At 37.4% G+C, this 27,253-nt stretch overlaps 1 protein-coding gene across 3 annotated transcripts in view; it reads left to right on the top strand.

Moving 5' to 3' along the window:
• Positions 1-27,253, top strand: part of PTPRN2 (protein tyrosine phosphatase receptor type N2) — a 658,488-nt gene that overhangs the window by 401,961 nt on the left and 229,274 nt on the right. For all 3 annotated transcript variants that reach the window (XM_069006416.1, XM_069006415.1, XM_069006418.1), the window contains one exon: positions 16,253-16,317. In XM_069006416.1, the coding sequence (XP_068862517.1) occupies positions 16,253-16,317 (65 nt within the window). The remainder of the gene's footprint in view (positions 1-16,252; positions 16,318-27,253) is intronic.

The raw sequence follows: 27,253 nt of genomic DNA, 5'->3' as shown, positions 1-27,253 counted from the left end.
AATGGGCCCAAAGTATCAAGTACAATGAATTGTTAGATGTATTTATAATAAAGAATCTTTCAGTTTTTCTGTTATTTTATTGTGCACTGATTGCTGCTGTTTTCCCAAAGGTGGTTTCTCTTTTTCCCAGACAAAATTTCCTTGCCTTTCTTTGGAAAAAGACTGAGGGTAAAAAAGAGAAAAAGTATTTAGCCCAGCTGATTTGTTTAGCTCGATAATTTTATTTTACTTTCACTTATTTCTTTTTATCCTGCACCCCTGGTAGTGTTTGATTACAGGTTCTGTGCTAGAGTGGACACATTAAACTATGAGTATTATGAGAAATATTGTATTTTTTCCCAGCTGACAGGACACTGAGGGGTTCTGGTTTTGTCAGTAGGCTGCTTGGTGACTTACACAAATCACATTTATCTCACTCTTTCACAACTTTCCTGTCTTATATGGAAGACAAAGACTTTTACTGATGCAGATATTAGTGTACAAAGGGGATGTTTCTATATTATGCAATATTTTTCCAATCACGAAGCAGAAGCAGCTTGATTTGGCTGTTATGTCTAACTGAAATTGAGGCATAGCAGTTATGTTTTGAGGGAGTCGAACCGACTGCCCATGAAAATGTGACCCTATAAAATCAACAGGGTATGGTTCCCTCTTGGCAGCACCTGTATGGAGCACGGCAGTGAAATCAGTGAGGCAGTTACAAGCTCACACCAAGTTTCAGCCCTGGGTTAACTTCTGAATTATGACCTAAGAGTTATGCACAGAAAACTGTTCTTCAAATTAAGTCTGACAAAGCCATAAGATCAAGCTGTTGGAGACAACTTGGAAACACATAAAAGAATTCTGTATGAATTCGTATTTATGTATTTTATACTATGACTGTTTTATACTATGACTATAACCAAAAAGTTTTTCAGAAACCTTTGCTATCATCAGCCAAGTAACCAACACTGTTCCTAGTTCATGAGTACTCAAACAAAACTGCAAAACAGGAAAAAATGCAAGTTCAGTATGGAAAATACACTTTTTTCAGAGCGGAATTCTTGATAAAGTGAGATTAATTGGGCTGTATTTAGATGCAGGGATGCACAGGGATGGCCTCAGCTATGGGACTGAGGCAGACATGCTCTGATAGCTTTAGCTGCAAAATGGGAAATGTTATGTATGGCTCCTACTCGTTCATTTTGCCAAGGGCTATCATTGCCATGGCAGCTCAACAGACTGGGGCATGTGTCCAGATGTCCCTTGTCACTGCCAGGCCCAGGGAGGGCAGAGCATGCCAAATGCAGCGTTCCACCTTGGCAGCCCAGACAGAAACAGGGATTTTGCTCTAGAGTAGTAATTTTTGTGAGAAGAGTACCAGCTGCAACTTTTATTAGCAACATCTTAGGTTCCCTCAAGTATGTGCTCTAGACCGTGCCAGGGAGCTTGACTGTGGGTCAGATGCTGATTACGTGAACAGTGGCAAGAATTGTGTTCATCAGAAACAGGTATTTTAAAATGAATTTGAAACAGAACCTAATAATGGAAGTAAAAGATAGTTATGTACTTACTTTGTTTTCACTTTTCATAAAACCACTTTCCCTGGTTCTCAAAAAAAAATTTGTCTCACATGTGTGCAATGTTCCCTCCCATACTGGGAGCATCTTCACATGTGCTCTTATCTAGCACCCAGGTTTAAAATGGGATCAGCATCTTGAATATAACAAGAATCTCTTGATTCTGCTACAAGTGAAAAAATTATCATGGTCCTTTTTAAAGTCAATATTAATTAATACTTAAACTAAACTGTGTATAAAATTAATTCCTGCAAGTGTGAAAAATAGCTAATGCCAGTCAAATCCATAAGTCAATTTAATTGCTTTGTGACTTGTTGGAGGCTGAAAACATGTTTTATAATATTAACTGGTCAGAAAAATAGTCTATTTAAGTATTTTAAACTTGATGTTAAAGAAGAAACCTCTGCCTACCTTATAAAAGATATTTTGAAGTAATTTCTTCTTCACAGTCTAGTGACAATTGTAAATACAATAATATTTGGAGGTTTTGTTATCTCTCTGGTCCAAAAGCCCAATGTGTCATGTATTTGTCTCTGAATTACTACTGCGCTTGCTGATAACAAGCCTAATAATAGAATAACTTGTATGTCCTTCTCAAAAGCTACATTTGAGTTAGAGCAGGATTTAAATTTGTTGGGATCAGTTCAGACTTTCATTGGATCTGCTAAGTATTCAAGGTAAAGGAAGCCTTTTCAAAATATGAAATCAATACATGCATTCTGTGGCATCAGATGGTGGGGCCTCCTTTGATGCCACTCTGCTCTTCTCTCCCAAGTAGTTCATGTTCCACACCAAAGGCAACACTTCACTTTGAACAACTGGAGTTCAAACTGTGCATAGAAAACATATTTAGATACTCTGAGTGCTTTCCCCTTCCGATGCATAAGGCTTTATAAAACTGCTGTTTTCCTTTAGCACTAATGCTGTTGAAATAATTTTAAAGTGTACCACAGTGTATTTTAAGTACAGAGTAAAATTGCACATGTAATAGTGTGGCAGTTTAAAAGAATGAGGTAGATGCTGTAGTATGATCTATATAATAATGGAATTGTATTTATATGTTGCAGTTACCAAATAGATGGTGTATTCTGATTCCTTTTAATGAATTGTCAGCAGTGCCTTTAATTTGATTTAGATAGGCTTATGTCCTTAAAGTAGTCTAACTATTAATATAATTCCCACCAAGTAATACAGTGCTATATTTAAAAGTTAATTTTATATTAATTATTATTTAAGTATTATTACATTTGGATTTCATTTAAAGATTGTAATTGATTCAAGAATATAATGCATTATTAATGTTTATTATTTAATGTAATTTATAATACCAAACAGCTTGTTGATACTTTTAAATAAGCAAATAAATGGGTAGATCATTATACACTGTGAAATTAGGGAAATGAAAGAGATGCATCTTCTCCCTGTTATCTCTGTTTCTCTTTCTTCCTTTATTGCATTTTGTTTCACAAGATATTGAAGATCTAATGAATATTCAAATATATGCAAGTCCTATTGCAGCACCATACATCATACACACAAAACACATACACCTTACATATAATTCCATCCTGCATTTATCTGTATTTACAGGACCTTGGTGTTTTTATCCATTAAAGATGAGTTTTTGTAGGATTTGCTTTTCTAACTTGACCCAAGGAATTATCCAGATATAAAATTACAGAACATCTAATTAAGGTAGCCACCAAAACCAAGAGATTCAGCAACCTGTTAATTATCTTGCCTTCATCTCCTCACCCATCCTACACCTGAAAAAACAACCCTCCTTTCTCCTTCCCAGCCCCACTTGTAGCAGGACATTCAGCTTCTCATTCAACCTTTGGTGCAACTAATTGCTTGAAATTGCTCATTTTTTATATTTGTCACAATGTTACCCGAAGGAGGATCCAGCCTTCCTTCTATGTGACAATGTAATACAGAGAACTGCTCTTTTGCTGGGGCCTCCATTTATATGAATTCCCACAGCAAGCAAATCCTTTCAGGATAGCCCTGGAGGAATTTGTTCCTCCCAATAATTTGTCAACTTTGTCTGTTCAGCAAATTTTATGGGGTAGGAAGTTTTTTTGTACATCTTATCAATCAAAATTGATTATTTTAATAATTAATAAATTATTTTAATGCTGCCTTTTTTTTTTTATCCCTGGTAGAAATACAAAAAACTTTAACATTCAATTAGTTTGAAAACAGGCTGAGAGTACTAAATGAAACAATTCATATATTAAAGTATTTTGTAACATAATTTCAGTACAAAAAAGTAATCATTCAGAAAACAAAAATAAGATGCTGTAGTCTGTACTTAGTAAAAACCATTCTCGATATTTTAAAATTAATGAAATATTTTACAACTCTAATATTTAACTCTCATTCTCTTCTGTTCTCTCACTTTGAATTTTTCTAGGTCAATTTTATCACTCTATATTAGTATTACTCACTACCATGTTATATTCTAGACTGTATAAAATTCTAAAAAAATATGAATGGAGGAAAAGATACTGATTTATTTTTAGGTGAAGATCCAAAATTACTTTTGCATTTGAAACTGCACTTTCAGAATCATAGGAAAACACCACTCTAAAATGTTACCATTTTTGTTATAGTCTGGGTGACTAAGCCTGTGGTTAGCAGGGACTTCCCCTTCTTTCCATATTGATTTTCTACTCATTAATTTGATATCCCCCTTCCTACCTACCTACTTCTATATCATGAAAATCAGTTCCTGGAGTCTTTGCTTCCACCCCCAGCTGCTTTTGGGGTATTGTGGTTGCACATCAAACGGATGGTGACATTGTATTTGTATGTGAATTATGTCTTTCTCAGAGAGGATGAAGTGCTCTCTGGAAGTGCGTCTCTCTATCAGCCGTAAGGGAAGAACAAAAGAAACTTCAACTACATGCCTAATTTTCAGATATCTAAAACTGCATTAGGAAACCACCTATGAGTTACAGACTGTAGAATATAGGAAGTAGCCAAACAACCTGAAGTCCTGAGTTGGTTTTTCTTTACCCTGATCCCGCTCTGTTTCCATGGGTCCATCTCTCTCTCTCCTCTCCTTTGGTCTCTGTCTGCCTTATACATTGGCAGACACGCATTGGTGTCCTTTAACCACCTGCTGTTTAGGCAGTGGCATTACACTGCTTCAAGAAGAGACCTTCCTTTTCTCTAAAACAACCTTCCTTTTATTTTTTTCACTATTCACATAATGTTCCAATTTTTAATCCTTGCAATGTCTCCAGTTTTGTTGCCATAACCTAGTTCATGTCTGCTGCGATGACCATGAAGATTTGCATGCCCCAAATGTTAGTTGGTTTTGAGTTTTCCCAAATTTTTCACTTTCTCTTCTTTACTCCAGTGCTTTTGGGTTGTGATTCATCAGCTGAATCTGTCTTAAAGTGCTTGGCTGTGTAAGAACAAACTGATCCAGAAATAAAAGTGCTTTGCTGATCCCAGATCTGACACGTGATGGTGCTTTTGAGGACAGCAGCCTTTCCTCATAAAAAACATGTAGTACCTGTTTCAAGGAAGGGTTTGTCAATACTTCAGAAATGATGGATGAAACCATACAGTTTCTTGTGAAGAACCATTGTCTTTAATGGTGTTATATTTATAATCACAGAAAAATTGAAGTCAGAAGGGACCTCTGGAGGTCGTTGGGTCCAACAGTCTAAAGCAGTGCCAAATCTGAAATTTGTCTTCTTGAGGCCCTGCTCACTTGAATTGTGAAAATGTCAATAGATTCTACAGCCCCTCGTAGCAGCCTGTCCCAGTGCTTAGTAATCACTTACTAAGAAAATAGTTTTTTCCTTCTGTCCAACCAAAATTTCCTTTTTAGCAATTTGCCTCAAGCCCTTTTCCTGTGAGTCTCTGCCAAATTCTGGCTCCATCTTTTTTATAATCCTGCCCAAGCAGCAGCCAGCAGCAGTTAAATTACCGTTTAGACTTCTCTTCCCCTGGCTGAACAAACCCATCAGTCTCAGCTACTCCTTGAATTCATGTTCCAGTCCCTTTGGTGGCTCTTCTTGGGACCATCTCTGGTTTGCTGATGTCTTTATTTTGTTGGAGACCCACAACTGGCCATGATGAACCTGAAACTGTTACATGAGTCAGTCACCAGGTAAAAAGGCAGTAGCTGCAAAACTCTGCATCTGGCTAAATAAAGCAGAATGCTGGTAAAGTTCTGCAGTGATGAAGAAGAACAAGACAGAAATGCCCTTCATCCCCAGTGTTCAGCAAAGCAACAGAAGGGCACCAGGGAAATTCAAATTATGAAACATTCTTGATGAAATATTAATAAAACCATACTATGGTCTTAATTGCTATAATTTAACACCCTGTATGGTATAAATATTTTAGAAACATGGTAAAATGGAACATTAAGAAGGGGTCAAGGGATAATAATATACATTAATCTTGATTGGCGGAGATGTATACCTCATACTTAATTTATGTTTATGCTACTGTTCTGTATTCCTTTTTGAAGAGTAGAGTGTGGAATAAACTATATGCAGGCATCTTATATTGACAAATGCATGTTATGTGTGTATGTATAAATTATTGTAGGTATTTATAAAGGCTCTGGTGTATAATATAGATATAGGTGATATAGATATATAAAGGAACTTTAAAAGACCTTCACAACTGCATCCTCTCCTTTAGAAATCAGTCACGGATCCAGCAGTCTACAAAAGCAAGAGGGTCAGGAAATATGCAAACCACTTTCTCACAAAATTATTTCCTGAGGAAGTCATTATCTATACTGAGCTTGCAATAGCCACCTTTCTTTTTTAGTGGCAAATATTTTTTTTAAGGCTAGATTCCGTGTATTTTCATGAAGGGGAAACCGTGGAAACAAACCTGTGCTATGGCCACAGTGTCAGGGAGGGGAGAGCATGGCTTTATTTGCAGTCTTAGGAGTACTTTACAGCCTGTCTTGGTAAGAGAGTGTCTGCCTGACAAACACAGCAGTCAGACAGAAGTCAGAAAATGTTTCACTTAGCCTTTAACTCTCCTATAGATTTGCACCCCATAAGGACACTGTTGTGCTAATTTTTTCTGAAAATAGCACGCAGAAATTACTTGAAATTGCTGGCACTCTAATAGTGACCTGTGCCCATGTATGCATAAAGCAGATAGGCATTTCATTTACATTTCTCTAAAATTGTATGCAGTAATGATTCCTATGTGTTAAATTGCATAATCCATACAAGTGTGACAGCCTTATAAAGGCTGTGGGCCAATGTCCTCTCTTCAATGTATCAGTGCCAATGAAAGACCTTATCATACCCTTGAGAGAGGTTACTGCTGTCGTGTGGCTGCTGGTGGAACTGCTCCTGTGGTCACTCTCTAAACCATGTCAGTCAAAGTTTACAAAGTAGGCTCATCTAGTTTAAATAGCAGATTTTTTGCTAATGATGCACATTTTGAAAGTACAAAGGATAAGGGGCTACTCACAAGAGGGTGAAGCTGGCATTTTGATGGACAGTGAACACTTTTACCAGTGGGGCAGACTCCTGATTCACAGCGTTGGTCCATAGCCTCTCCTTGTCAATTCATCTGTCTTCTTTAGTTTGAATATTTCTGCAGTTTCCTTATGATTTCTTTTTAAAAACACAGCATGACAAAACACTTTTCTTTTGGGATGTAGGTTTCTCACACAAAGCACACAGAGATCTGGGACACAGAACAGCATTTTGCCCAATGAGAGATTTATAATCAGATTTATAACCTGCTCAGATGGAACTGTCACCACGTTTGAGTGGCACAGCCCAGGTAGCCTTTTCCACACTTTGAAGGGATGTCCTAAAAAATGTTTCCATAGCATTGTTAGAGGAGGGATGGTGCCAGCAGAAACTCGTGCCAATGAGCACTCGGTTAAACCTACCACATAGGAGAGACCTCTCCATCACACCATTTACAGAAAGGGAAAGCTTTGCCTTTGCTTCCAGCACTTCTGGGAGAGCTGATCAGAGTGTCCTTTCCTGCCATTTCTCCTTATTTTAAACCCATGCCAATAAGTCTCTTCTGTCCCTAACAGTGAAATGGGGAAAGTACTGCAGCTTTTAAAGGATTTATAAGGCTTAGTTGAATGCATCACTTCCCATGCCAAAAATAAGAGAAAGAATGTTGTGTGGATGGATGCAGCTTTGGCATTCTGCTGTTCTCTTGCCTTATATCCATTCCTTGTTATCTCTACCCCTCTGTAGCCTATTACTGTCTCCACTCATTTGGTAGATATAAGCTCTTTTGCACAGGAACCACCTTTTAGGTTTGCACAGTGCCTTTGACACAGTGATCCTGGCCATGAAAAGTGTTTGTAGGTGAGGTTGCAATAATCATAATATTTTGAGTACTGCAAAGTTGCCATCCTTCACACACTCAGATCTTTCCTGTTACATCCTTCTCCTCCTTCCCATCGAATGTGCATACCTGCAGACACAGATTCAGATCCTGTAAATGCATTTAGGACACAGTTATCTCTGTAGGCAAGCATTTATCTTCCTTATTTTGCATTTCACCCATCCAAGGATAAACATAATGGTTTTTTATTACATGATTAAAGTTTATAGTCTTAATATTTGACCTGTATTTCTGAAATATAAGGGTTCTTCCATTCTTGCTGATTTTCAAGAAATTTTTTTAAAGGTAGCCAAGTAGCCTTCAGAATTTTCATTAAAGCAGAATTATGAAAAACTGTTGTGAGAAATGATGGGCAAGTTAACATTGTCCCTATTCACTCTCACCTAAAAGCTTTATTGTGACTCTTGTTACTAGTTGCACCCTTGGTAATAAATATTTTCATTTTATTCTGAGGCACAGCAAATAGATTTTGTTAGTGAGTGACCTTGTGCATTAGCTGTGCTATTCATGATTTAGTGAGCCAGTCAGTTGAAATATTGCTAATGTTTTTGCGACTCAGTCTTGTTACATTTGTGCCACGAGGATGACATTAAGTGTAGTCGTAGATGAATAACAAATAACATGTCTCGAAGTTGTGTTTTGGATCATTAAAGAAATGAACCTACAGGGTGCTGTTTTATTAACTGAGGAAATGACTGGGAAAAAAAATGACAGTTCTTGAATTTGTATTTATTAAAAATAAAATTTGGCATGCTGAGAATTAGTGGTAGTGTCTGTTAAATTTTTCATAAACCAGTGCAAATACACTGCAGTGTCCATCCAAAGATTTTGACAGATTTTAAATAAGGGGAAGAATAACTCACAAGTTTCATACTGTTTCAGGCTGAGACTCAAAATGGGGCAAGGAGGAGAATGCCGAAAAAGTAGAGCTTAACAAAGATAAGGATTAATAATTAGATGCTAATATGGGTATTTTGAATATTATGTATTATAGTATGAAAGAGGGTCAGTGTACTTTCCAGGGACACCCTAGGGAGGAGTGGATTGCTTCTTTAAAAGTGAAACAACTATTCTTGGATTTCTTTTCCTGAGTCCTCCCATTTCTTTGTGTTAAAAAATAATGGAAACTCTAGAAAAAGTATCTTGTAGACTTCTGGGGAGATGGTTTAGTCCTTTCACTTGCCCCAGTAGCACATCATCTATTCTAAAGAAACCACAGAAGATCAGTTAAGTTCCAGATAACAGAGTTTTCTGAATTTCTACAAGGCTACAACCATAAGTAACAACCTCTGCATGTTTTGGTGGTTCTTTCTGCTTATTTAAAAATAATTAAACACAATGAGAAAATGCAATGGATATCCTGAGAGATCAAAATGAGTTATATGGAGGGAGAGACTATTGAAATAGAAGGAAAAAGGAGATACAAAACTAGAATATTAGCTACTCTTGAAAAGCTGAGTTACTGCTATTATCTGTTTGATTATTATTTTTTTTTTTTTGGTAGTATTTTCTGCCCACGAAAATGAAAGCAATCTGTTGAATTCTTGACTACAAATAAAATAAGGCAGAAAACCTGCTATTTTATACTGTTATTCCAAAAACTTGTCTGTTTAAAAGGAAAGAAGCTGTAGCCTTAAGCTTGTCTTATGGACTGTTGCTTTTCACTGTGTGGTGAAGGTGAGGAGGCCAAAAGTGACCTGCATGGGAAGAGCTGAGAAAAGTCCAGGTGGTCTTTCTTGCCCACCCATCCCCTGGGACCACGAATCTTCATGACTTTTAAATCTTTAAGGTTGGACATATGATGGCGAACTTTAATGTTAAGCTAAGGGGAACTTCAAAAAGGACAATTAATAGTTGATCTAGACAGTAGCAATCATCCCAGAAATAACTCTGCAGAGAAGCACTGCACTGGTAGTCACAGCACCTTGGTCTGCCTGACTGCTCTGCTCCAGTTTCAGCTTGACATCCTGCAGGTTGTTTCATCTGAATTTTCTGTTCAGAGCTGAAACTTGTCAAGGAATATTTATGTGAACAAATTATGATGTGAAAAGTGGAATGACACTTCTTTTTTTCATTTTCTGCTAACACTGGCTGAATTGGTACAACTTTTGCTATAAATAATGGATAAGTGTTTTAAGTATGCAAGCAAGTTGTTATACATACATGCACTGCACTCTGTCAAGTAATGTGCAGCATTGAATTGTCACTGTTAAAATGGTCAATAATGTTAAAAATTGGCTCTGTTAAGCATTCATTGAAATATATTTTGTGTTTCTAAAGCATATACAACATATAACAACATATAACAACATATATATACATATATATACATATATACACGTACATACACACATGTATACATACATACAACTTACAACAAAGTATACATATCCAGAGCATGGTTATTTTTGCTATTCCTCAAAACTCTTCTTTTGATGGACAGCAATGTGCTCATATTATTTAAGAGAATATTTTTCATAATGGGTTCCTGAAGCTCTGCCAAAATAATTATTTAGAATAAAGGTTTTTCATTTCTATAGTTCTAATTCATGTAAACTGGGTTTGTTCATACTTCAGAAACAGAATCATCCTCACACCACACCTCAGAAATCCCTCTCTGTAGCCATGGCATTGTCTATTGAAATGTTTTGCTGCTGAAGTATTTTAGAGCTTGTGTACGTGTGTTTCTTACAAGGGAATGCCTGTGGGAAAAAAAAATAGGATTGGTTGATGCAGCAGGTCTTTTCAGGCCTATTTACATAGATATATATATATGCCATAAATAAACTATACTGACCTCAGGATGGGATAAGTAAATCTCTGGTGATATCTATTACTTCTCTTGACAAGGCAGGGAATTTTACTGATTTCTTAGTTGAGACAGCAAAGTTTGTAGAGATAGATCCCACCATGAAGCAAAAAAGCTCCAGAGAAATAAAAAAAAGTCATTTCATATATCCCAAACTCCTTTACCACAATTTAAATGCCAGATTTTAGAATAGTAGTGTGCTCATTTTAAAGGAAAGTTAGAGGAAGACATAAAATTGAGCAGTTATTTATTGAATAAGTGGAAATAAATCAATGCAAGCAGTCATGCAGACAGAATCTGTTTAATATATGCAAAGACAGAAGTACCTGAGGTCCTGCTTTATAAAGTCATTGCTGCTCTATCCTTGAATATTACCTGGGCATGGGTCTAAGAGGTAGATGGTTTAGAGTGGAAAAAGTGACATCGTTTCAGTGAATAAGTTTAAAAAATATGCAGCACTTAACAGTTATTCAAGCATGGCCCAGTTTCCCTCTTACAGGAACATGCAGTGTTGCTATTTCCCAGAAAAAGGCATTTCATGTATATTTTTTGAAGAGAATTAAAGACAAACATAGATGGAAAATTCCTTGATTGTGAGCATGGAGGTTTAGCTGCCTCATACCAAAATCTATGAGAACGCAAAGGTGCACAGGGAGTGGTGAGCATGGTCTGAATTTCCATCTGCTGGTTTTATTGGCTAGAGCAAGTTGTAAAGAATGTGTGCTCTCAAAATTGCTGGAGATGCAAACAATATTTTAAATTACTCCAGGCAGCAAGGTACTGCATCTGAACAGATTGAAAGCTGAAATGTTGATATCTGAAATTAAATTAATGCACAGGAGATTGAAACAATATCTAATTAAAATCATTTGAAAAATGACTTGAAAATTGAATATGACATAGTATTTAGCAGGCTGTTGCTAGCACAGCAATGTGGCTTTGACTTCTCTGCAACCATTTCCATTCCAAGCCTGGCTGCCAGTTATGTAGAAATTACACATGAAGCACCTATCTTGTGCCATCACTCTGTAAAGACTGGAGGACAAAATACCTTCTGCCTGCAGCTTCTGTACTTGTTCCTCACTAATTGCATTTTAAACTTTAGTGCAGGCACCCTTCTTCCCACTTTATCTGGCCACTTGAGTTGGTCGTTTTTGTTCTGAGCTGATGTATTTTGAGTATTCCATGTTGTGCCTTTGACTTGCTGTGTATATGCATGGCACAGTGCATGGCCCTGCCAAAGAGAAAGGTATTCTCTCTAAACCATGCTATGAAGAAGCTTTCCAAATATTGAGGGGTTCCTTTGTAGGGGAGGAGAAAGAAAAGTTTAACTTGATGTAGAGATGTAACTTCTGCTTGTCTTAGAGATACTTGTTAAAAAGGTAAAAACTGTAATAAGCACCATCTTTCTGGAATTCCCTTCCTCCTTTTCTCTTTCCTTTCCTCAGGGAGGAAAATAAATGAAATTATTCTAAATGTTGGTCTTTGAAAGGAGCTTTGCAACAAGCTGATGGGAAAAAAACAGTGGTTGTAGAATTCATCTGACAGAATACAGTAAATCTGAATTAGTTGCCCTCAATTTATTGACTGGAGGTCCAGTCAATATAGTTAGCAAGTCTAGAGCATGATTGGCTCATTCTAAAATGGGCAGGTAATAGAGGACAGGAGAATCATAAGCCTATAAGTACTTTTTTCCCTACATTTAATTAAATACAACACACACTCTAAGTCAGATACACAGCAAAAACCCAAGGTTTCCTTGTGAATGATGCTATCTTCCCAGAAAATCTTTTCATATTTAAGGGTGGTTTCTTCTTTGGGGTAGGTGAATCCTGCAGCAGCCTGTGAGACAAACTGAGGCCTCCTGCTGAAACCCTTTTCCCTTTGCCTCATTCGTGCCAGTGTGTGCTCCCATGAGTCAGCTGGAGGGTACAGTTGTGCTTGGCAGGGAACCTTCTTCCAGAAGAGCAGTAATGAGACTGAAGGTCTGCTCAGAGCCCTCCATAACTTGCTTCGTCTGATAACTGATGGACTCTGAGGTAAAACCTGCCAAACATACACACTCCAGTTCCTGCCTGGGCCACTGACAGTTGACTTTGCTAAAGGAAATAAACATTTGCCCTCAGAAAACACATCAGACCTCCCTCAGGTTAGTGAAGACTGAGCAGTGACAATCCCTACCCTTAAACAGTCAGTAGCACTCTCATCATGCTCTCTAATAGAGCAAAGCCATTAAGTTGTCCCCATTGTAATTTAGATGACAGAAGAGACTTCCACATATTCTTTCAGGTTAAAATAACCAGTATACAGAGAGTAGGCAAAATTATTCCACTGTAGCTACGTGCTTAATTATCTGGAATACTGCATAAATTGTCAAGTGCAAAGAATTATTCTGATAAATTAAAATACTAATTAAATAGGCTATTGCAGAATTTTGAGAACATTATAGGGCTCCGCTTCTTCAGGTAATTTGCATATCCTTCATCTAGTGAATTTAATTTAAAGGCCTCCCTTTTTGTGTGTTTGGAAGCTGTTTTTGTTTCAATGGAAGATTAAAAAATGGATTTATATGTTGCTAACTGGTTTGAGGGGGATTTTGTTGGGGTATTTTTCCCTTCTTTTTTTAATAGCTGTTTTTATTATGCCTCTTTGCTGTTGAGTTTGTCATCAGACACTAGTAATAGAGGACTTTAAACTGTAAAAAAAAAAAACAACTTTGATGAAATGTGCAATATACCATGCAATTTCCACTTTCATAAAATTTGCAACAGAACATCAGCTTCTGTCTACTTGTATTTGAATGAAAGCTAGCAGGTAGTATACTAAAAGACTTTCAAAAATTTGGGGCCAATTTTCAGAGAATTAATGTTCTTAATGTTCTTAATATCTGAATATATTTTCCCACCACTTCTTCCATCTATCTATATTGACTGTGTCATATTGTTTTAGATCTTCATTATAGTTCTGCATAGAAAAGGTTAAGTGGTTGTATTCACCATTCCACAGCTTGAAGCAGCTGCTTGATATGTAGTTGCAGCTTCAGCTTCAGCACCATTTTTGACAGAATTTCTTGACCTTCCTGAGCAGCTTGTGGAGTTCAAGGTTAGCTAAAATACTCTCCTGTACATGCTGGGAGTGAGCACGCTGGAGACTGTCGGCTGTGCCTTTCTCCACAATCTGACAGTGCCTGGGCTTGACCATTTTCTGGTTATGATTTAGTCAGTAACACCTCGTGCCTTCATGCCTCCTAATTTTGGCAGGGTTTGTGTTAGCATGGCTGTCAGACCTGTCCTTTTTGTTTTAGCCAATATCAAGGGGGAAGGCAGGGGTATTAAGTAAACCTTTTTTGTTGTTGTTTTTTAATATCAAAGCTTCAATAATTAATGTCTGCAGGAAACCTATGAGAAGGAGGTCAAATAAGTAATAGTAATTATAAAATTCAGCAATTCAGCAGACCAAATATTTTCTATTAACTGTTCATGTGGTAAGAAATTACACAGTGGGATTTGAGCTCTGTTGTTTACTTATAGCCATTTATTTTGCAGCTACGCTGCTGTGCAGTTTTCTTCATCCTAAGCTGCTAAAGAATCATTTGTTGGACCATTCAGTTTCTTTGAAGGAGACTGTGGAACTTTTTCATTTTATAAATCTACATTTTTGCACTTCGTAGAAGTCTACTTTTAATGTGTTTGCTGGGTGGGAGGTGGTCAGTGTGGTAGTATGGCCTATCTTTTGAAAAGTTTCACTGCACAAGATATACAACACTGCAAAGCGTGGTCTCAAATCTCACGTTTCAATCAACTCTCCTTCACATGGTCCCTTTGGCTCTGGGTGGAATAAATATGTTTGTGAATGTATAAAGCATGGCACAGGTGTTAAGTATGTGAGTGTGGCATGCAGGTTTTAGGTTGTCATCCAGCAAAACATGCATTTCAGCATTCTTAGCTTGGGACTCCATGTTCCTCTCTGTATCAGTGGCATATTAAAGAGATGCAAAAATGAAGGTGTCTGGGTCTAAAAGCTGTACAGAGCTTTCTTCTTCGTTTAAATTGAGGGCAATATTCACCCCTTGCTGAAGGCAGTCAGAAAAATTTTTCTGTATTAGAATTGCTAGAGGTATAACTTCTTGAGTCCTTGCATGTAAAAACTCTCACAAAAATCTTTCCATAAGAGGTGAGATGGAGCCTAATGATCTGATGTTACCTCTGGAATAAATGTGAGTCATTTGTGTTGCACTTTGGACAAAATAAGATATCAGTTCATAATAATCTTACTTCTGAGAAGTGTCTGCTGCAGTCTCAACTGTTTTGAATGTTTCAAATAGCAACAATTAAAGAGTATTTTTCACAAATGAAAAAAATATGTTAATTCCTTTAAGTATTTTCATGTAAATTTACAGTGTGTGGTATGTCCTAGCACTTCTTGAACTTTCTGATTGGAATGTTTGCTTTAGGCAACCAAAATTGAGAAGCTGCATCTATCAAATTTTGTCCGTAATCAAAGAGGTAGCTGCCTGCAGATATGTGTAAGATGTGTGGGATGACTCACCATATTATATGTGCATCCCTTTCCAAGGACAGCAGAGAGAACCCAGATGATTCACTTGGATTACACAGTCAACAGGCAGCTAAGGGAAGGAGAGGTTAACAAGGATGCAGAGCTTCATTTCTCCTCATAAATAAATCAAGCCAGGTGTCTGGGTTTTGGCCACGAGTCCAACTGACACAGTTTGCATCTAGAAGGTTAAAGTCTTCCCATCCCATTTGGGATGGCATTACCCTTACACCCAGCTAGGAATAATCTCATCCTTGTGCTGTTCCCATAATCGTGGTTGAGCACTGTTTCATTGAGGCTTCTAACAGTCACAGGCCAAAATCAGATCAGACCATAGGTTTAAGAGCATGGGCAATTGTACAACAGTGCTCAAGCTCATGCCCTGGGCATGTTTGGGTTGCAAGTATGATTGTAGTCTTAGTGATTATTACCTTTATTTAACTGTTTTATGCTGGGTTGCTTTATTTCAGGTTTTAATGCTTTTAGTTATATAGATGCTGATAAATAAGAAAAAACTAAATTAAAAAAAAAAAATTGCATTACACCCTGGTGTGTAATTTATTTTACCTGTGAGATAAGACTCTGTTGTGAAAAGTCCTACACAGTGGCAGTCCTGTTCAAATGGTAAAGTACTGCTCTGCTCTTCAATGCAAGGAAGTACCCACAGAAGAGAACTTTCCAAACAAATTGTGTATCTATGTTAAATGTGTTTAATACTGTGTAAAACAGAATTAGCTTGGCTTTCTTTTTCACATAATAATGAGCAATTAATAGCATAAATATGTATTCGAAAAAATGACTATCAGAGTTGCTCTCAGGGAAAGATACCCCATAGATGGAATAGGTGGGAACTGTCATGAATATATTGATGAAGGAAAGAAGGTTGGTTGCAAATGCTGTAAAATCATATGTTTTCCAGCTTTCCTTTAACTCTCTCAATCTTAATTTTTCCTTACAGCCATAAACAAAGAGAAGCTTGAAAAAACAACTGGACTGAAAATTCTGCAGACTGGTGTGGGGGAGGTAAGTGGTTTTCAGGCATTTTACATTCTCAAAAACATTTTAATTGTTGGGATTTTTTTACGAAATTCTGGAGCTCATGAAGGTTTGTGAGCTACCAGTCTGATAGTGCTAAGGGCCTTTTTAGGATACAGTTGCATCTGTCAAAATACAATCTGCTGCACAAATAGCACTGTATCCCACAGAGGAAAAAAAAAAATACCATCCTTATGAGAAAAGTGCAGCCAGCTTTAAGAAATGCAGTTTTTTGCTTTGTTGTATCGCAGGAAAAAAATTTCCAAAGATGAGCACAGCAACTGAAGTCGTCATGTTATTCCCCTTGATTTTGATGGAGTGCTCTCTCATCTAGATCAGTGGAAGTTTAAATTTGGGGTAAAGAGTCTTCAGATATTAGAGAGAATCTGACAGTGAATGTCTTGCTTATTTTGGATGTAACTTGAAACATAAATAAAACATGTGTCTGTTATTATAGTGATATCACTAAGCAAAAACTCCACTAAGCAGTTCATCATTTATTAATAAACATGATGCTATCTGCTAAGAACCTTGTATGAACTACAGTTGATTGCTAATTCTCGTACTAATTTTGTGTACACAGTTATCTCTTTTTTTCCTTTTCATTTAAGTAATTTTGCTAGTGGTGAATGCTCACAGGGCTAGGAAAATGCCTTTTTCTCATGATTGCATTATTCTCAGTATTTAAAATAATGAATTACTAACTTCTAATATACTGAAGGAATAGGTTGTTTTCTTACTTTACTGATTTTTGGGGTTTATATTTTTTTTTTATCAGTTCATGCCTAAGAATTAACTTGACAAATTTTCTGAGGTTCACTGTGCAACTTCATTCATATTGTTGAAAGACTTTGTCCCAAAGAGGTAGTAACACTGAGACCTGCTGTGATGCTTAGGGCCAAACATGGCCTTGGAAACAAAGAGAGGTGAAATCATAAGAAAATGAAAGCCGTCATCTCTCCATGACTGATTTATCTAGGAATGTTTCTTACTGGTACATAACCTCAGAAAGTGGGAAGTGTATCCTGGGGCATGTGTGTGACCTCAGGCCAGGCTGAAGTTTGTGGCTGTGCTCTCTGCAGCCCCTGGTTTCTGTTAAATAACAGAACCAGGATTGGGGTACAGGCTATGGCAGCCAGACTCAGTATAATTTTACCCAGTGGGACTCATCCATGCTGATGAAATGCTTCCATGTATTTTGTCCAGTTCCAGTAATTGAATGGATTCCAGTCTGCTTCAAAGTCAGCTAAAGAATAAAAGCCCACTTCAGATGCTTACTCTTAAATTAAGTTTTATATTATATGTGGTCAATGGAGAAAGAATTCCCTTTTGGATAGTTGAAATGCAGGAAGTTTTCACCTGCTAAATGTATCATTAATCCACATTGTAGCAATAGGGTTGCTGTAACCATGGTAGTCTAAGGATATGCTTGAGCTGTAACCTCAAGGACTTCCTAGATTCTAAGACCAGCTAACAGAGCTGGGAAAATTGAAGAGTTCTTAGACTAGAGACCTCACCAGTCTGATTCTTGTGTTTGGTTTAGGAAAAGTCACCTTCCATATATTTAGGCTATCATAACTTTTTATAAAATAACTACTGATACTACTTGGGTTAATGAAGACTTTGACAGAAGTTTGTGCTTTACACTCTACCAAATATGTATTATTAAAAGGCAAAAAGTAAAAACTGGTTAACCCAAGGGAAGCAGACATTTTGGCCTAAATATATTCCAGGTTATATCTGAAAGAGGGTGATCAGCAGAGAAAGAACCACATGGTTTGGACTAGTAAGGTAATGGAAGAACATTTATTCAGATGCTTATGTATTTTGTTGGATGTGAATTCTCCCAGCTGTGTACATTCCCCTTTCTAAGTCTTATCAGATACGATTGTGTACATAATGAATACATTTCTGTGGTCTCACATACACATAAAATAGAGGGGTGCTGTAACCAAGCTGTTTCTCTGTTGATACAGTATCAGATTCAGGCTATGTCAGGTTAAATTTAACTATGCTGTTTTATTCAACCTGGTGAATAATTATTATTGAAATAATAGAAAGTGCATATTTAAAGATAATGAAGGAGCTTCTTGTTGAATAAGGATTCCTTTTACTTCACACTGGAATTAGGAATGGAATTTTAGGTAATGGTAACAGTAAATCAAAGTCAAGATGCTCAAATCAAAAGTACTTAGAAAAACTTTAGTAGAGAATGAGAAATGGCCTTTTTGTTTGGACAGCAGGTGAGATGCATGACAAAGTTAATGGATATATAATCTTCACTTGCAGGCCTGTAAAATAAAAAGGATTGATTTTGCAAGGCAATTTTCATATCTGAAATACTTCAAGAGAAATATAGCCTAGATGCTAGTGGCAAATGGAGCTGCTGTTTAAACAAATGCAGGAACTTTCCCAAGCTCAGCAATAATTCATATGTGGCTCTGGACAGTGGAATCTGTTTTAGATGTCGATCTATGATAGCAGCAATTGTGCCTCAGGAAGGAATGTGTGGACATTAGTGACTTTCCAGGCCTTGGGTGTGCTAGAAGGAATCTGTCCCTTCCTCTGTGGAGATGAGAAATGCTTCTCAGAGCTCCTCAATCTCTCTCTTTCTTTCCTCTATCTAAAGAAAAACATTTCAAGAGCAATAACAGATTATAAAATTCACACCAAGCTTACTGAGCCATTCAGTCAAGTCCAGGGAGGGCTGATGAATTGCTTTTATGTCACTGCATAAGCATGTGCTGTGTAGTCATTAACAACATGGGTCTGGAGTCTACCACAGCTGCAATGCAGTTCATCATCTTTATGTCACGTAAAAGATTTCCACAGCTTGTGATTCTTTCAGCTAGGCCTGAGGTTAGCTGCATTGTGTCAGCATAGCCTAGGCTCTGTTTTAGCAGGATTAAAAATGAGTTCCTAAGCTGCAACTTCAGAAGCTGCTCATGTTTCAGGGCGTTGGCTTAAAAGTTCTGTACGTTTCATGGGAAGGTTTGGATGATAAAGTGCAAAGCCCTGTCTGGACTGTGGGCAAGCAGAGCTTCTTTCAGGCCATTGTAGAACAGACCTTTCCTGGTACTTCCACAGTACATCCACCTCCGTGTCTAACATTTGCAACAGATTATTCAACAGTAAAATGATCCAGAGAATTAGATAAGAGTTTGATATGATGTGTATCACTCTTAAAATGAGAATTATTTTGACACTTATCTTGTTTGCAAGAAGGCTTTTATACCAGAAAACCAGAATAACTCTGCTGTAGATAGAACCAGTGCTGAGTTTGTAATCTTGAGGATCTGTGCATTGCTGTAGTGCTGACTATCTGTGGAATTATATTTGCCAAGATCTTTCTTTTTTATTTGCAGTTTTCCAGCACCTACAGCAGGAGCTGGAAAAAACTAAAACTAAAAAAAGCTGTAGAACTGCTCTACAGTATCCATGCGAGATTTGTTGGCCTCATTGTCATGTATGTTTGTGCCACTCAAATCCATCATGAGCGTTTCACACCTTCTTGTTTATTCAGATACAATGAAGCTTTGAGGTATTTTCTTCTGATCTCCTACACATGAAATAATTCTCTGAAGTCCTGAGGTCATCTTCAGGTGTTCAAGGACTTCCTATAGCTGAGTGTCTATGAGGGAATGAATGCATGTGTTGTGTTATTTAGATGTCTATTTGCATAATAACATGAAAGCCACAATACTCATATAAAAAATTAAAGAGCTAAAAAGCATTTAAACAGGACTCAGAACTCTGTTCTCCTCTGTCCCAGCTTGATGTTAACCACTACTTGAGTTGAACTTGTTGCTCTGCATGGCTGAGCACTCCTGCGAGATCTTGGGGACAGCATTTTGTCTCAGGTGGAGGGAAAGCCTCCTTAGCAGCTGCATGGCTCCACCTGACTCCTCCTGAGTTCAGGATTTAGCAAGGGTGAAAGCCCCAGTCCCACACAAACATTATTCCAACTGGACTCATACCCAGGAGCTTCTCTCCAGCCCAAGGGAGCTCAGCAGACACCATGAGCCACAGCCCTGCACAGCGGTCACCATGTCAGTTATCCCTTCAGCATCCTTTAGGAAGTTAACTACTTCTATCTCTTCACATAAGCACTTTTGAATTCTTATAGGAGCACAGTATTTTTAAGTTCAATTCCATACTGAGTTTGACTGTGACCAGAATTACTGTGACATGGATAAATGTTTATTCAGCTTTTGGCTGAAATTTGTTTTCAACCACAGTTTCAGAATAACAAGTCAGGCTCTCCAGTGGCTCAAGAAAGTGTAATCAGGTTTTGGAGTATGAGTCTGTGATTTGAATAATCGATGAATAAGGCCTGTAACAAGCCGAGGGGGTGGCACTGTTCCTGTCTTGAACTGACAAAACAGCACTCACTTCAGAATAAGTTGTATTAAATTAACTCTTTCGATTTCCCAGTAGGAATGCAGAGAAGAAACTCATCATTGGAATCGTAACTTCATTTGTAAGATTTGAATCATGGCTTTCATATGGCAGACACAAAAATTAGAGCAGTTTTCTAAAACAAATGGAAATAACCCAAAATATATGCAAAATGAATGCTTCACCATACCTCTAGATGTTCTAAAATAGAGCAGTGGTATTTTGACATGTTTCAGGATATTCTCATTTATAGATATTTTGATAGGTGTAGAATTATGTTGATGCTGCATAAAGAGATGTTACTACAATAAAGAAATCTGCATTTAAAAATTCTAGTGAAGCTAGAGGACAGACTTTCCAGTGAAGTGCAAGCTTCTGAGGCAGGAATCAAGTTTCTATCTTCCTACCTTCCTTAATGTTGCCAAATTTTATCACTTATGTCTATATATCCAGATTTTACCTAGAATGATATTGGATTGGAAATCCATAAAAAATTGGAGCGCGGAACTTAAAAAATAATTTTCAGCTGTTGAAGAATAAGGTGTAAACCTTTTTTCTGATTTTTGACTATTAGGTAAAATGCTAAGTGCTGGCTTTTGGCTTGTAAAGACCAAATTAGCCTGGGATCTACTCCAGCTGTCTCTGCTACAGTGACATCTTGGCAATCCAAATGCTCCTGATCTGGAGCAGGTATTGCCCAGGGGTACCAGGATTGGAAGGGATGCTGTACCCAAGAACATTTAGGTAAGATAGATCTGAGATTGACCACGGTGTAGGAACTGCAGCTGTGCATGTACAAATACTCAAGTTTTAGCCCAAGACACGGCTAAATTTTTCGACTTCCACTGAAACCCACCCTTCTTTTACCAGAACTAATTAGGCTGAAGCCAGGCACAGGTACATGTGAGGGCAGACACCTCTGCACTACAGGGTAAGTGTTCTTAGACAGGGGACACCAGGGAGGGCTTTTTCCCAGTGCCTGACTTCAGCCTTTTTCTTACAAACCCCATGGCTTAGAGATGAGCAAGTTTATTTTTTCCTGTTATGTGAGCTCTGGGATTGGAGTTCCCACGGACCGCTCCTGCTGTTGGCTTTTGCTGATCACTGTGGCTGTGTTGATGAGCAGTCAAACATTTCCAGGAGGGGCAGGGTTTGGAGCCACATGCATTGTTGTGAGCAAGGCATGGACCAGGTCACAGAGGAGTTCTTTGCTTTAAGGCATGTAAACATTAAGTCTGTATATAGAAATAAGAGCAATAACATTAAAAAAAAAAAAAATTAGGAGTACAATCCTAGAAATATTCTTGGTGAAGGCCTAATAAGAAAGACTTACCTTATCCCACGCACACAAATTGCACATTCTAAAGCTGTAAACTCTTAAAAATTAATAGATTATATTTTACATAGAATTCTACCAGTAACATACTACTTATGTGAAATTTTACTAACAGTTAATAATATCTCACTATTACAGTTTGTAAGTATACATGAATAGTAAAGTTATGCTAATCAGAAGTTAGCCACACAGTAGCATTTAGAAGTAACACTTTAAGAAATTTGAGGAATGCTAAACAGAACATTAAATTTCTACAAAGACAACGATGAAGATCTATGGCTCATTTATTTAAGACCTTGTATGCTTTTGAAAAATGCATTTTAGCTAATATTTAGAGATAATGTTAATGCTATTTATTAACTATTCATTACAGTACATAGCCCACTAGAGGGCTGCTTTTCAAATAAATTGCATCCAGTGTGTTAATAAAAGTGTTAAATGTTTAAAAACAAAAAATATGCAGCAGAAACATGTGTATCATTTTATCACATTATTTTGTCAACTATCTTCTGTTACTGCATGTTATATACACAGCATACTAAAACAATATAAGTCACGGCCCCAAATCTACAAACATTTAGAATATGCTTAGCTTTAAGTATATAGTTAGACATTCCTTTTAAGCTGCAGCTAAGTTTAGAGTTAAAGAGATGCCTGGATGCTCCTGAGACTGTCTTCTGTCACATATCACACCGTCTCTGGTTGTGGAGGGGCAAAGTTCCAATGTTTATCCCCTGTATTTGATTTGAATATTGCATAGCAGAGGTATTTTGACATCTGAATGACAGGTCACAGCTTCAGTTTGGAAATCATGTGTCAGTAGTAATTTCTTTTCTTGTGCTCTGATTGTGACAACGCCCTCCATCTTCTTTACAAATTTTTAAAGAACACGACAAGGAAATGAGGAGATTATAATGTAAAGAAAAATACAGCAAACCTGATTTTCAGAGACAACTATCAGTCTATGTTGATTTATGTTTTCCTCCTGAAACAGTATATAAAGCACAAGTATTCAAGTGTCACATTGGTTCATGAATTCCTTTACAGTAGCACAGTGTGATTTAAAGGAGCAGAAGTGCCAAGTGATGTGGCAGTTGCCATGGCAACTACAGCAATTCAATTTTTATTCAGTATCATGTAAAATGAAACAAGATACGGTTTGCCTTGTGGCTTCAGGAACTTATGCATCTTACCAGTGTTGTTCCTTTTTGTCTTTTTTAACACTGTGCTGGTTATAAAGTAGCATGTGTTTGTTTTAAGGATTTATCTTGGGTTTAGGCCGTGTCATGCCATTGTTTTTAAAGCAGAGTTTCCTTTACAAACCGTTATAAATCTGCAGAGAAAAGAGATTTAGATACTAGCACTGGCTACAGAGAGCAAACTGCAGGGTAATTCTGTTTAAGAATCAGTGTTATTATCCACTCTAACTATGATTTGGCAGCCTGCACTCAATGTATTCATAAAGAATCTTTAAATAGGAGAACATGATTGTTTGTACTAGATATCTTACTGATTCATGAAATTCAGCAGCCTCCTTCTACCAGCAGCAGCCACGTTATTATGACTCAAAGGAAAACAAAATCTTGAGTAGTGTAATGGGTCAGCTGGAAAAGCAGCAGATTAAGATTAAATTCTCTTAAACTGTCTGAAGTTTGAGGGATGGATATGGTCAGAAATCGTAAAGAAGGCAGATTCTTCCATCTCCACAAATAGGAGCTTGATCCTGGCAGGAACACGTGGATTTCAAGCAGTCTCAAACACACATTTAACTATTTAAGAGGAGGCAGAAGTGACAGATCCCAGTCTCTCAGCCCTCTCTCTAGCAGACCCTGGGCAGCAAATGTTCCTGTGCAGGTCAACGTGGAAGGACACCTGTAAGGACCTCTGCTCCAGGCCTGTAAGCGTGGGAAAATAAGGGTCTGGTTCTAAGATTCAAACTGTGAGACACCCAATCTTCCTGTAGGAATCCTTGGCACCAGGGACCCTGTAGCTGCATCAGAGGTGGTAAAACAAACAGGAGCAGGGCCCAGAGCCTGTCATGGTCCCACATTTTTCTGTACTGTTATGTTGTTGTCAGTCACTCACATTGTGTCCTGTGCCAGTTAGGATTCTTCAGGCTGTTTGCTTCTCCATCTAAGCAAGATCCAGGCCAGGGACCATTCATAACAGACAGTTTCAGTGTGATCACCTTTGGAGCACGGGTGTAAAGGCATGTTTAAATTAAAGAATAATAGAATTAAAACTTAAGCTGTGGGTTAAAAGAATTGTTGTGTCATTTATTATAGTTTTTTTAGTACTAAGGTTAAAGTACTTAAGTAAAACTTAAGATCTTTGCTTTCTGGGAGGGCCTGATAGTACATTCTTATTCATCCTTCTCAGAACTGTTTTGCACTTGTACATCACTAAGTTTCCACCCTTAAAGGCGACATGGCTGTAGTGTCCATCACTTCAACATCCTTCAGAATGCAAGGCTTTATCTTTTATACATATTATAGCATATTTTTTTCTAAAAGATTTTAACAAGTTTCTAAATCTAAAACATGAGGACTCCTAATAAATTAGTTTGTTGGAGCTCAGTTTTGTTTCTTTTTTGCATTAATCAGATTTATCCTGATGAGGTAGTTTTTAAGATCTATTGAAGGCAGATGTTTGAGTTGCTTTGACTTAAGCATAGTTTTAGTTCTGTGTGTGCTTTGACTGGTATCAAAGGGAAAAGTTGGGGTTTTTTTTAATAAGAATGCAAACATACTTTGCTGAATTACTAATTCAAATTTTCTGTAGAAACAACAACGAAGTGGCTCCTGAGCTGCAGAATGTCCCCAGTAGGTCTCTGTGTTCACTTTGGAACCTACAGGTATCTCTGATTTGCATTGCTGGACATTAGGCACAAGGATTGAGGAGATAACTGGTAGAGAAGGAGAGAACTGGTAGATACAGTGCAGCTCCAGCAAAACACCCATTCCAGTAAAGAGTTATATGTGTCTATGTACTGCACGCTGAAACCTGGGGAGGGCGTGAGCACAGCACGTGCCTGGAAACAGCTCCTGGGTCAGTGTGACAGCTTTTAGTGCTATGGATCTGTCAAAGAGGGATTTTTCAATGTGGGCTGAGCATATCGAGTGTGTGAGTATCAGAACCTGTGACAAGGAAAAGGGACGTGATTCTGTGCCACAGAAAAGTGACCTAGTCCATTAGTGCCCAGGGACCACCGCGGCTGACAACAGTTCACGGTGCACTCTGCTCTCACAAAGGGATGTCATTTTGCAAACTGTTTGTCCCTCTGGTTCCTTACCTTTAGTAGGTAGAGTAATGGCTTCATTTTACAAATGTCAGCGCTGGTTTTATGATATGGATTTCACTTGATTGTTAAACTGTTAATTTACAGATCTTTACTAAGTGAATGCAAACAAATTCTGGTCCTCAAAGCTCTGCTAATGCACAATGTTTGAATTTTAATTTCCATTCCATCTTAGATTATGGTGATGAAAAACAATATTTAATCCCTCGTTAACACATGAATAAGCGGAAACTGTCATTTCCCACCAAACAATAACGGGATTATCTCAAGAACTGTCAGTTTATGTGAAAACATTATGTTGCCCAAATTTTCATAAAAATTAGCAGTGGGTAATATTCAAGATCAGAGCAATGGAAAGGGGGAAATCTGCATTCATGGTAATAAATATTCATATTTGTCTGCTCAGGAGATGAAAATCTAATCAAGGGGCTATTGATGCACTGGCTTTTTTTTTTTTTTTTTTTTTTAACCAAGATGTTTCATCTAAATTGGGTTTGATATGGAAATTAGTCTTACTCCAAGTCCTCCAGGCCATGAGCATGCTGGGATAACACTGGAGGTGTCCGGTACATCAGATGTTGCTGCTGGCATCTGCTTCTACAGGCAACAAACACAATAAAATAAAATAAAAAATTGACAACATCTCAAGGGTCAAGCTCCCAGTGGCTTAGGGTGTTGTGAGGGTTTTTCCTCCCCCCTAAACATTTTAATTTTATCCCAGTTAAATCCTCTGTACTGCAGGGTTAAAATTGTCGGCATTTTTTGCTTTTGTTGACAATTACCATAAATCAGAAGACACTCTGCATGAAGCTTAATGAAATATGTATGATATAAAAATGGGAAGAAGATCAGTGCAGTTTGCTGCTTTAGGATTTTGTGTGTGTATCTCTGTATCTGTGCGTGCACATGCACAACCTGAAGAGCTAACTTGTATTTTGTGTGCTGTTCACTGAACAGGAGAGTCAGGCAGTTACTGACTGGACAACATATAAAAAAACATACAATGTGAATAAAATGTATCATAATTTACCCAAAAGTGAGATTAGTATGTTTTCTGTATCAGTTAATTTGTTCATCTAATATACTTGCATGTTAAAACACTCAGTTTAAAACATTTCTTCATACTTTTTTTTATTAGTTTTATTGGTATGAAAATCTGGTTTGTCCTAAAAGAAATGTTTGCCTTGACATACTTTACTATTATTATTATTATTATTACTATTATTATTGCTACTAATACTACTACTATTAGTAGTAGTAGTATTAAACTCAGTAGTTGAACATAGTATCTTGCTCTTCATTGTACTTCTCAGGGGTTTTATAACCTTTTTAAAAAAATTAGACACATCAATAAGATCCTGATCCTACAAATAACCCCATATATATACATATATACACATACCCACATATATATGTGTGTGTGTATAAAGAAGGACATCCTTTTGTGGAAGGGGTTTTGTGTTTCCTGAGACCTACCTGACAGACCTGTGAGTGCTACTGGACACTGGACAGTTCCATTCAGCTCCTGATTGTTGTGCAAACACCAGCAATGTGTGACTCAGTCCTCTTAAAACTCAAAATGCCTCACTGAATTTATTTAATTCCTGGAGAAATTGCCATACAAAAAGCATCTTTTTTTAGATTTGGAACTGGGCAAAAAATATATCAGCAACATTCAGCTAAATTGCCTGTAGCAGGAGAGAGCAGAAAGATAGGCAGAGCCTACTCTGAAGGAAAGGATATTCTTACTGACCAAGAAAAGAGAATAGTTAGAATACAAATATTGCTTGTTGAGGGGATTGTATCCTTTCCTTATGAAATCTATACTAAATAGGAATATGGCTTGTTTCAGAATTCCAGTAATTTGTGCAATAAATTGTTGTGAGGCGAGT

The sequence above is a fragment of the Aphelocoma coerulescens genome, chromosome 2 (assembly GCF_041296385.1).
Source record: "Aphelocoma coerulescens isolate FSJ_1873_10779 chromosome 2, UR_Acoe_1.0, whole genome shotgun sequence".
Taxonomy (NCBI): domain Eukaryota; kingdom Metazoa; phylum Chordata; class Aves; order Passeriformes; family Corvidae; genus Aphelocoma; species Aphelocoma coerulescens.
Note: the sequence above shows the minus strand (reverse complement) of the source record. Positions and strands in the feature narration are given on the sequence as shown.